Here is a 12,394-nt window from a genome sequence, read left to right as displayed (position 1 = left end):
TCCCAATTCGATCTAAAATTATAGTATATAAATTCCATCAAAGTCATACTAATCCTTCCTTTCTGTTCGGGGGCCTGAACCAAGGGCCTCGTGCATGTCAGGCAGTTGCTCTACCACTGAGCTATATCACCAACTCGTCTTTTTTATTTTCGCCTTTTATTTGAAGACAAGTTCCCACTAAATTGACCAAACTGGCCTTGAAAAACACATTGTCCTAAAGTAGAGTAAGGTTTTTTTTTTTTTTTAAAAAAGACCAGTTATTAGACAATGACTTACTAATGTATTTAGTGGTTTTCTTAAAGCTTGTACTGTTTGCCAAGCGTGACTTCACTTGCTCCCTGAAACAGAATGCCCTGGAGGGGTAGCTGAAACAATGGGCCATTGCCCTTAACAATCCGCTGACTGCCATGTATGCTCCTGTAAACACTCGCTTGCTTGTCCGCTCTACCTTGTGGATTTAGAGTATAGAATGAGAATACAGACTGGACCCGTTATGGAAGCCTTTCAGCTATCCTGGCTGCGGTTCACCAGTGACATCTCTCTTTCACTCTCCCTGATGTTGGGATCCCCCAACAGTCTATACTCCAATATTTCAGTCTCCTTCTCTTTTGTCAGAAGTACTTTTGAAGAGATGTAATAATTGGGCATTGCACTTATCGAAACTTCAGTGGCCATCTTTTATTGGATGGACGGTTAATTCCCCACCCCACCCCGTGCTACTGTTGCACCTAATGATCAACAGTGTTGCTTACTATTGGCCATCCCTTCCACACCAGATCCCAGGTGGCATCGGGAAGCCTCTTTCACATGGTTTTTCCCCATCCTGATCCTGTTGTTTGCCCTTCAGCCATGAAATCTGACCTTCTATAATTCCTGCTCTATTTAGATTTTCTTTTGCCTTGACGCAGGGCTAGTTAATGTATACACTCTAGAAATGTTTGGGTGGGTGCGTGCTCTTATTTGTTTGGCACAGGGTTCTGTGTTTCTGTGATTAAACTTACTGATCATGCTGTCTGGCTCCCACAGCAGTGTTACAATAGGCAAGTTAATTAGCTCCATCTGGTCCTGTTACCTAGAATATGAATAGAGAAAACAGTGACTGTTTCTTAGATGGTTGTCCAAAGGCCTAGCTGATTATCTCAACAGTTAATGTACCTAATAGTGCCCATTAAGGTAGTCATTTTCTTCACCTCAGACAACCTTGCACAAGTGAAAGTGTCCTTATATGAATTTAGTCCTGTGTTATTGTTTTGTTTTTTTAGTTTTTTAAAGACAAGGTCTTGTTCTGTCCAGCCTGGTCTGTATTTCTGGGAGGAAAGGGTCATCCTATCTTACCCTCTGTATCACTGTGTCCTGGATAGCCTTATGTTAACTTGACACAAGCTACAGTTACCTGAAAGGAGTGGATCTCAAATGAGGAAATGCCTCCGTAAGACCTGGCTGTCGGGCATTTTTCTCAACTAGAGATCAATGGGGGAGGGCCCAGCCGATTGTGGTTGGTGCTATTCCTGGGATGGTGGCCCTGGGTTCTATAAAAATGCAGTCTGAGCAAGCCACAGGGAGCAAGCCATTAAGCAGCACCCCTCTGTGACCTCAGTATAAGCTCCTGCCTCCAGATTCCTGCCCTGTTTGCATTCCTGTTGTGACTTCCATGATGAACAGCAGTATAAAAGTGTAAGTAAAGCCTTTCCTCCTCAACTTGCTTTTGGGTCATGTTTTTTCATCATAGCAATAGAAACCCAAATTAAAACACACTGTATCCAGTATCTCCTTATTCTTTCTTCGGGACAACTTTTAAGTTAATTGTTTGAACCAAAAATCCCTCCAGTTTGAAAAATAAGAATTATTTAGATGTTCTCCCAGTAGTAAACACAAAGCATCAGAAATATCCCAGGGAGAGAGAAATGAGAAATCAGTGGTCACTGGAGTGTAGAAATTCTCTGCCACCAAAGCCCATCAAAACAAAACCCAAGTCTCAAGATACCCACAACCTCTGAGCCATCTCAGTAGCTGTATGACCCTGTGGAGATCTGGCCACACTGGCAAACAAGGAAGACATCAGCCAGCAGGGAAGATGGCTTGTGGAACTCACATGTCTGCTTTCTACATGAAGAAATATGAGAAGACAGACAAGCACTGTGGCATGGACCTATAATCCCAGCACCTGGGGGGCTAAGGCAGAAGACTGTTATGAGTTTAAAACTAGTCTGGGCTACACAGTACTAGTCCAGCCAGAACTGTATGTGAAGGCAGAAAACCCAAGCATCTTAGACTCATCTCTGAGGTGTATAACCCATACCTCTTGCTGTGTCCTTTCTAATACTTGAATCTGGAGTATGCCCCAAAAGCTGTATGTCAAAGGCTTGGTCTTCAGTTTAGTGATATTGGAAGGTGGTTTAACCTCTAGGATGGATAAGGCCTATTGGTCAGTTTTTTATTCTTGTCACCAGATCCTTGGGTACCCTTGGAGGGGACTGTGAAGCCCTGCCTTCCCAGCTTCCCAGTTGCTATGAAGTAAACAGCTTCCTCCACCATGTGCTCCTACCATGATGTGCTGTACTGTCAGCTCAGCCTCAAAATCACAAGGGAAAAAAAAAACATGGATGAAACCTCAAAGATCATGAGCAAAGTAAACCTTTATTCTTTATAAATTATTTGCCTTGGGTATTTTATCACAGTGATAGAGGCTGACTAACGATCCTAATGACTAATGACTGTACTGCGTGTCTTTTTAGCATGGAAGCATTAGGAATGAGCCAAGGTCCTGTGCATCAGGAATACAGGCAGAGCTTTAGTGAGGCTCCATCTTGAAGCTGAAGAGGAGTCAGCACCAGCCTGGAGAGGACCGGGCTGCTCCTCAAGCGAAGGAAGATGTGGGCGTTTATGGGTTCTGGGATTGACTAATGAGGAGTCATCCTCTTGCCTGGAGGACCTTAGGTGCTCAGGCACACAGGGTAGGGGAGAAACCAAAGGATTCTGGGTGCATAAGCTGCTGGAGCCAGAGGTAATCAGCAGCCTCCAAATCGCTGCAAGTAGCTAAGCTGATGTGACCACCACTCACATCAAGGTGTTCCACACAGCACGCCTAGTGGGGAGCTAAGGCATGTCGCCCATCTGTGTGACCCCAAAATAATGACTCTTAATCAGCCAAGGACAAGTGAGTGTGGAGGGTTTATTTGGATTTTCTCTCAGCAACCATCTTATTTCTCTGTCGGCATCCTTGGTGAGCGGGGTGGACTGCAGACTCCTGTGGATGCCCAACTCTTGATGTTCAGGTCCTTATATGACATAACAATTTGCATAGTTTGCACACATCTGTAAACTTTACACCAGGACTTTTTAAACTTTTCCACTTGCAGCCCTTTTTCACCCGAGAATTTACATGACCCTAGGTATAAGTACATAAAACAGGTACACAAATCAAAATTTACCTACAGCAAATCATAGAGACATTTATTTAAAACACTTCTTCGAGCTGGGCATGGTGACGCACGCCTGTGATCCCAGCACTCAGGGAGGCAGAGGCAGGCGGATCTCTGTGAGTCCCAGGCCAGTCTGCTCTAGAAAGCAAGTCCAGAACAGCCAATGCTAAACAGAGAAACCCTGTCTCTTTAAAAACAAACAAAAACAAAAATCAAACCCTTTTTTGGCATACATATAATTTTACCATCTATTATTAAAGATTAAGGTAAAATTGCTTATGAGATGGATGTGGCTGTTGGGTTTTGCATGAAGAATTAGCTCTTGCAAGGGGTCATGAAGTGCACTAGTTAGTGACTTTTCCTACAGCTGTGATCAAATGCCTGACAAAGCAACTAAGGAAAGAAGGGTTGCTTCGGCTCCCATCCAGGGTGTAGTCCATCGTGGCAGTGTGCAGCAGCGACATCAGCTGTCTGCTTCAGGAAGGCGAGAGGTGACGGCTAGAGCTCAGCTCACTTTCTCCACCCACGTTTAGTGTAAATCCTCTGTCCTCGGCCAACCCACTGTAGGAGCTCAGAGGTTTGTCTCCTGGGTGACTCTAAGTCCTGTCAGGCTGATGAAATTAATCACCACATGGAGAATCTTCAACATTGTACAGTCAATGTTCAAACTGTATTTACATCAATGCTGTTTTGCATAAATACAGAGAATACAATGGCAGAAGTATGTTTAAGGCCATTCTGAAATTGCTGGAAATTCTGTCCTAATCCCAAACCAAAGGTCATTTAATGATTTTTTTAAAGGGAATTCAAGTCAGCAAATCAAATCAAAATAGGCCATTTTAAAAATCAAATAGTGTTACATATTACAACCCAAGGACAATCATGGATGTCTTACACGCTGAGGAATAACAGTAGGAAAATAGTAAATGTCTTTTATTCCAAATTAAACAACTGTGTTTCTATAAGACTGGACATTTTAAGCTGGAGAGTTGGCTCAGTGGTGAAGAGTACTTGTGCTCTAGTTGAAAGCCTGGGTTTCAGTTCCAGAACCCACAGAGCAGCTCATAGGAGTCTGTAACTTCAGTCCCAGGGGATTCAACACCTTCTTCTGACCTCCTTAGGCACCAAGCACACATGCGGGTGCACAATACACATACAAATATTAAAAATAAATCAATCTTTAAAAATTAAAAAAGCAGTTTTGTGTGTGCAATAAAAACCCTGGAGCTTCTGTGCATGGTTGTGATGCATGCCTTTAACTGCAGCACTCAGGAGGTAGATGCAGATGCAGTTCTGTGAGTTCGAGGCCAGCCTGATCTGAATAACAGGTTCTAAGACAGCCAAGGCTCAGGGCTACACAGGGAGATCTGCAAAGTAATGTTAATTCAGAACATGATTGTTATGGCAAGAGATCACATCCAAAGACCTTCTAGGTCTATGTGATCCAGCTGGAATCAGGCTGAAACATGCCTTTAACCCAGGAGACACAGGCAAGCAGATCTGAGTTCAAAGCCAGCCAGTATACAGCAAGTTTCAGGTAAAGAAACACTTAGATCCAGGCGTAGTGATACAATTACAAACAATGAAGGTGAAGTTAGTTTGTCGAAGGAAACACCCATGTTTGAAAGTGATGTCTAAGTGAGTGGCAGAAAAGGTGATGAATCAGAGAAAGATTTGACAGACTAAGATATGCCCAACTCTCAAGAGAAGAGAGAGGAAAGGGAAGCTACTTAATGGTCAATGCAGAGAGAGGGAGGAGGACTTTTTACTGAGAGAGTAAAGTAGTACAGGACAGTAGTAGACAGTTGCAGAGAGAGAGAGAACTCAGGTGAAGACAGAATGAACCAGAAAATGAAAAGGATCCAGGAGATTAGAAGACATTGCTGGAGTTAGTTTGAGGCCAACCAAGCAAATCAGAGGCCGAGAAGGAAACCAGATTGGACAAGTTAGCTGGGAGAGGAGTTTGAGCCAGAAAGCCCAGAATGCTACAAAGGAGTAAGAACAAGGGTGAGCTTATTCAGCAGTAAGTCTCAGAGGCTAAAAACATTCTAGGCCTGTGTTAGATTGTACAGAGGCTAGGAGCTTCTAGGACTAGGTCTAGGTTAGCAGACAGAGGTGATAAGCCTCCAAGACAACAACTGAACCAGCCAAATAAAAGTTCATTTTAAAAAGATCCTGTCTCAAAAAGGGGGAGGGGAGAGAAAAAAGAAGTAAAGAAAATAAAAGGTAAAAGACAAGATTTAAACAAACAAACAAACAAGCAAAAAACCATACAGTTCTTAACACACAGTGCACAGTCTTGAATCTGAGCTGGGGTTTCAGGCACTGTGGTGTGGTAAGTGCAAAGCCACTGTCAGTGTGTGTGTTTAGAACCAGGACAGCCATGAGGTCACAGTGCCACACTGCCAGAATGCCTTAAGTACAATGTACATTTGATTCTGAACCATTTTTTTTTTTGTCCTTGGGCATTTATAAAACTTTTGCTGGTGCCAAAGTTTTCACAACTGGCACAAGTGGAGTCGTGGCGCACAGTCTAAGAAGTGCCTCCACATTTCATGTATGAGCTCGCACAGTCTAATCACTGTGCAAATAGTTCTTAGAAGGAACAATCTGCATGCTCACGCAGAGGCATTTGCCTTCTTCGCATATAGTGCATCCAGGGTTGGTTGAATTCACAGATGCAGAACCAGTAGACATGGAGGGTTGACATGTTCATACTAAGTGTGTCTTTGGCGTGTGCCGGCACTGCTCTTGGGGCTCACCTATGAAGTACATGCAGCCATTCATATGACCATTGAGTCTACTCTCTGAGGCCAACATTACAGAGAATGAAAATGAGGCACAGCGCAAGGACATTTTGTCCAGAGATAACCACTTTCCAAGTGAAGTATTCACTGGATATGTCTGCCCACCCTTCCTTCTGCATTAGTTAAGTTCTTTCAGTGCGAGCCACGCATACTTCCGATGCCTTTGTGCATTGGACTGGAAGGGTTCCTGGGCACAGGGATGCAGGGATGAAGAACACAACCTACCTGCCTCAGAACAGACTAGAACAGTTCCTGGTCTCCATGTTCCAAGCACACCAGAGAGGCCGGTGCCCTTCTAGATTTCACATCCTGTGCTCCTCACTCCTTGGACCTATGACCTCCCCCTCTGATGACCTCTGCCTGGTTGTCCTCAATCTTCTGTTGTCCATTCAGTACTGACTGCATCTGTGCAGATCTGTAGTAGAGACCCAATCTATGAGCAGGCCTGAGTGAGAAGAGCTGAGATACCTGCCTGGCTGGACTCTCCACACCTGGGGAACTGAGGCTCCACAGAGTTTGTCCTGAGTGCATTCTCCCTATATTGTACATAATCCATTTTGAACCTTCTGGCCTTGATGTTCACTAGGGGCTGGCGACTTTTCTAAAGGGTTGAGTAGTAGAATCTAGGCAATCACAGTTCTCAGTCACAAGTGATATGGCTCATTCCCTCCAGGTTAAAATCTCAGTAAGAATGAATGCAGTTAAGCCAGTCCACTTTCTGCACCACTCCTTGGTGCCAGGCTGCAAATCAGTTCTCTGTACCTTGAATCCATAACGACCCAGGAGCTATCAGTCATGGCTGCATACAGGAGCAAACACACAGCCGCCAGGCTGCCCTTCCAGGAAAGGCAGCCTGCCCCAGGAGCCAGCTGTGTCTTGACAGGTGTGTACTGAGGCCCATTGTCCAGCAAAGTGAGGGCTTATAGCAGATGTCCAAACTAGTGAATGGAAGAACAAGAGACTGAACAAATGCTTGGAGATTAAAGGACTTGATTTTCAGAAAAGTATTCAGGAATGGGGTGGAGCTCAATGCTTAGCATGTGTGAGGCCCTGGGTTCCAGGAATTCCCACGTCCATGAGACAATGAATAAATTATTGACTAAATAAAGTAAGCAAGCCTGCATTTTTAATTTTTTGCTTTCATCGCCACCTGCTGGCCAGAACCAGTATCAGGCTGAAGTTCTTTCAAAGAGGTTTTCTTTTATGCAGAAAGAGCCTTTTTCTTAAAAAAAAAAAAAAAAAAAAAAATGGTTTCTTTCTTAAAAAAAAAAGAAAGTCTGCTATTAGAAAATTAACATAATTAACATTTTATCCATAAGATAGTTGTGTAAATTTTTGTTTATATTTCATATATTTTACATGAAAACACCTTGGGGGGGGGAACAAAGTTAAGATTTTCATAAAAAGAGTAAAAGAAAAAAATAGGTATTTTAAAATATCTTTACATAATTAAAGAGTATGGAAAAACCAACATGAAAATATTATGGGAATGAAGAGAGGTAACGGCAGTTAGGAACACTCATAGCTCTTGCAGGAGACCCGAGTTCAGTTCCCAGCACCCTCACAGAGTAGCTCACAAGCACTTGTAACTTCATATCTGGGGGATCTGATAGTTTCTTCTATGCACACACATGTCACACACACATATACATAAATAAAAGTAAATTGTAGAAAAATCAACCAAACAAAAAACATAGACAGTAAAGACAGACGCCTGAATTTTGGAGAAAAGCCTGATCTGTCCCCTCACTCCTGCCTTCCACTGCATGAACACCTAATATCTTTATCTCATGACCCTGAATGTTGTGTCTCATCCCCTGCCTCTGGGACATTATTACCCTAGGCTTCTTTCCTCCTACAGCTCCTCCTGGCTGTGCCTAGCTGACCATCACATAAAGACATACAGAGCCCAGGACGTTTGTCCCCGCACTGCAGCCCTGACAAGTGTGGTTGCGTCTACCTGCATCAGCTCCTGCCAGGAAGTACCATCTGGAAGTTGCTGCAGCCTCCCACTGCAGGACTGTGGGCCCCTGCTGTCACATTAAGGAACACTGTGGCATCTATGACAGGTCTTCCTAAACCCTGTCCACAGCTTTCTCAAGCCCCCTTTACTAAGTTCTCAAGTTGCCCGAGGTTCTTATGCTGTGTGCTTCCTGCTCGCATCCTGGCTGAGTGTCAGTATCTGTCCACTGTATATCCAGGGAAGGCAATGGCTAGGGCAAAGCCACACTGCTCAGGCTGTGCTTCCTCCTGTGCACATAGAAATCAAGACAGCTCCACAGCTTCAGAAGATCCTTCCAACAGGAGACAGCAGAGTATTCTGTCAATACTTAAATAATTTTAAAGGTTTATTTGTTTTCATTTTGTATGTACTGTGAGTGTCTGTTTGTATATATATGTGTGCCATCTACGTGTTGGTGTCCCCAAAGGCCAGAAGAGGGCATCGGATCCTCTGGAACTAGAATTACAGGTGGTGACCTGCCCAGCGTGGCTGCTGGGACTTGCACTTGGGTCCTCTTCAAGAGCTGCTCATAACTGCTAAGCCATCTCTCCAGCCATACTCTCAGGACACATGTCTTTCACTGTCCTACCCTGCCATATTCAGTGGTTTGTTCATTAACTCCTTGCCATCAAAGAGGATCAGTTGAATAGAGTGATGATAGCCTCTGAGTTTAACACATGCATGTTTTTTGTCTTCCTACTTTGCTGCCTTTCAGATCGCCACGAGGTTATCTCCAAAGAGATTCTGGAGCTGGACCCCTGGGAGAACCAGTGGAATGTCGTTGCCATCAATGTCCTTATGCATGACAGCTATGACGTCTGCCTGGTAGCTAGAATGAACCCCCGGGACCTCATCCCACCACCTTCAGATCTGGTTGAGGAAGGTGGTGACCACAGAGGGCAAAGATGAGGGACTTGAAGCTGGTGAAGCTATGGCTAGAGGAGCCATGGCCTGGCAGCCAGGCCTCAATGCAAAACCCAGAACACTGTATGGCACTGACATTCTCGTTGCATGCTTAGCAGCCTCTGTGTAAAACAGTACCAAGCGGTGGCAGGGATGAGGGGTACAGGATCTTCCCTCAGGGGCATCCCAGCCTGGTAAAGTAGATATGGCAGTGCAGGGCAGACAGTGAGGATTCACGAAGGTAGGACAAAATGCAGGGGGGTGGGGCAGTGTTCTGCTCTGCTGAGGACTAAAGAACATTGCCCAGCAGTCCCATGGGTGCTTTTGATGGTGAGGTTACCAGAAAAGACAAGTAAAAGTCCTAAAATAGGAAAACTAATGCATGTTTATGGCATCTAGTCCAGCCTGGCTGCACTGCTTGCATACTGGATTTGCCACTGAGAGACGGGTTATAACTAGGTGGCCAAAGCCTGAAAAGGGGAGGAGCATGAGCCTGGCCTGGTAGAGGAGCCATCTCTCTTGGAGCTTTGACTTCTCTCAGTCTGTCTGTTAGAACTGCCCTGACCTACAACAGCAGTACCCATTGTGGGCCTGGCTGTGGCCAAATGTTCATACCTGGAACCCAGATGTTGCCATGGGCCACAGTGAACAGAGCATTCCTGGACACAGAGAGGCCCCTCGGGCTGTGTAGACTGAACTGGGGGGGGGGGGGGAAGGGGTTCTACCCAGCTCTCAGTTGTACAGAACCTTCCTCAGATTCGACTGAACGTGGGGACCCAGGGTCAGAGCAGGCTCTGAATGAAGAGAGAAGAAGCATCTATTGACTACCTGCTGCTTTCTTCAGATCCCTCCCCTGGCTGGGAGGGTGAAGTGGAGCTACCCCAGCCCAAGCAGGGGACAGTGAGCACTCCCCAGACACGTTAGGGGTGATGTGCAATTATATGTGGAAAGCCGTCTATTTTGCTTCCATTCATAGTTCTGGATATACAACAAATCTATTCGGTGGCTGTTCTCCAACAACTTTACAAGAGCTCCTACGTAAGCACAGTGGACACCTGGGATCTTCCCAGAGAGTAGCAGACCTTGCCTGGAGATAGCTCTTTATCAATGCACTCTCCAAGTTCCAGCCTCTCCCTGAGGAGAGGCAAGCTCAAACAAACTGGAGCCGCTCGCAACTTACATCTGACACCTAGGTGGAAGTTCTGAGGATCCCACCAGGTGTACTCCCAGAAGGCTATACTCTTGGAGACAGGGGCCATGTCTGATTCTCTGAGGTTACCACCAAAGTCCCTGCTGCAGTATCTGTCGCACAGGTGGAGTTTTGGGTGACTGCAAAAGACAGTATTTATCAGCCAGGGTCTGAGCTTGTCTGGGACTTTGAGTTTCAATGTCCTCATTCTGCCCCCTAGTGGAGGGTGGTAATCTGAGGGCTCCTTTTCTCATGACAAACCAGAGCTGCTCCTCAAATTGGCAGCCAGGCTGCGGAGTTCTACAGTGTCTCTGCCCCGCTATGACCCCTTCCAGAACCCCTGCTCCTGCTCACGCACCTGGGTATTTAGAAGCTGCTTGTCACCTGGATCGTGGTGCAGTGGCTTATCTTCTAAATGCACTGGCCACTTGACCAACCAGGAGCATGGGCAGAGTTTTCCAAATCTTACCTTCCTCGTATGCAGAATGCAAACCCCACATTCTTTACAGGGTGTGTGGATTAAGTGAGGAACAGAGGAGATATCATGAACAGGTATCAACTGCTGGCTGTGTTACTGTCACCATGATGAGCATTTCCTGGGACAATGTGCAGAACAGAATCCAGGACCTTAGGGAATCTCAGATTTCAGGGAGAGATATGAACAAGGTTTAAGTTGGTTCTAATTTCCCTTGTGATTGGTTCCTTCAGGGGTGACAAGGACTCACTTGGGTCTGCAGCTCCTTGAGACCATAAGCAGATGAATCTGGGTAGTGAGAGCCATCCTGGCTTAGGACACCACTGCTGTCACAGCTGGGGAGTATCAGAGGGGCACTTTCCAGCGAGTGTTGAGGGAGGACAAAGGAGAGTGGCTGGTCTCCCTGGAGTGGACCTGCCCCAGTGCTGGGTCAGCGATGGGGGGAGGCAGGAGCTGAGAATTTTCCGAGGCTTAGTCCAGACAGGTACATTCAAGGTCTCAGATACCTGTCGTGAAATCCTTTCTACACCCAGAACCCAGAGCACAGGCCTGAGGGTGCCAGTGCTCACTTTCAGCTTAGGTGCATCTTGTCTGACTTTCCTACTTGTGGTTCAAAATGACCCAAGCTGCCCTCCCAGAGAACTATTGTTAGAGATTCCATTTGGACAGACCTTCCTGCCATTCCTTCACTGTCATTGAAGGTGTTCTGACACTGCACGGAGACCTCTTAGAAAATGTCTACTATTGGGGCTTCTTATCTTGGTGACGCAGGATTGCTGGACGCTGAGTGAGGAAACACAATAGGGAAGTAATTTGGATGCTGGGCTGATAAAGGGCTGCAGCTGTCAGCCATACTGACTCAGTTTGTGCTCAGCAAGAGGAGGCATTGTTCTCAGGCTGACTTTATAATGAGGAAATGCTCTGAGTGCAGACTTATAAAATGCATTTTTGCTAATGAACAATTGCCTGCATTTTGGTTTTCATATTATGAGTGAGTGTAAGTTTTGGTTGAATAAGAATCCTAGTGCCTGGAAAATGCGGCGTTCCCAGAGCAGGGAATGTCATGTCTGTGGACATCCAGGACAGAGGCAGCTGGGGTGATGGGCAAGGGGCAGCAGGTGGCCCACTTTCAGGGCAGTGGCCCTTCTCTTCATGGCCCCTCACTCTACACAAAGCAGATTTGCAAACATGTTCCCCCACTCCTTTCTGAGACAGTCTTGCTATAGTCCAAGCTGGCTTCAATTCTGCAATACCCCTGCCTCTGCCTTCTGAGTGCTGGGCTTGCAGGCATGTACTACCACTCCCGATTATAACGTTTCATTTCAAGAGGAGCAAAAGCCAAACCCAGCTCAGTAGGCAAATATGCCAACAGCCCACATTTTCCGCATTACTATACAACCTCAGCAGAACAAGTTATTATGGCGTCAGAGGCTTAAAACAGCACAGACTTACCCTCTTACAGTTCCGGAACTCAAGAGCCCACGTGCATCTCAATGAGCTGTGACCCTCCTGGAGCCTCATGCCTGCTTCTGCCTTCAGAATGTGCTGACCTATCTTGTTCCGAGGCACCTTCCTCGTCTTTATCTCCAGAATCAC

The 12,394-nt window shown here is 45.8% G+C and overlaps 1 protein-coding gene across 1 annotated transcript in view; it reads left to right on the top strand.

The window, feature by feature from the left end:
* Kbtbd12 (kelch repeat and BTB domain containing 12) overlaps window positions 1-9,907 on the top strand; it is a 73,543-nt gene extending 63,636 nt beyond the window's left edge. Inside the window, exon 6 of the mRNA XM_021659212.2 lies at window positions 8,947-9,907. Within this exon, the coding sequence (XP_021514887.1) occupies window positions 8,947-9,140 (194 nt within the window). The 3' untranslated portion in view covers window positions 9,141-9,907. The remainder of the gene's footprint in view (window positions 1-8,946) is intronic.
* The last annotated feature ends 2,487 nt before the right edge of the window (window positions 9,908-12,394 follow it).

Source organism: Meriones unguiculatus, chromosome 5 (assembly GCF_030254825.1).
Source record: "Meriones unguiculatus strain TT.TT164.6M chromosome 5, Bangor_MerUng_6.1, whole genome shotgun sequence".
Classification (NCBI taxonomy): Eukaryota; Metazoa; Chordata; class Mammalia; order Rodentia; family Muridae; genus Meriones; species Meriones unguiculatus.
This window is presented reverse-complemented; position numbering and strand designations above follow the sequence as displayed.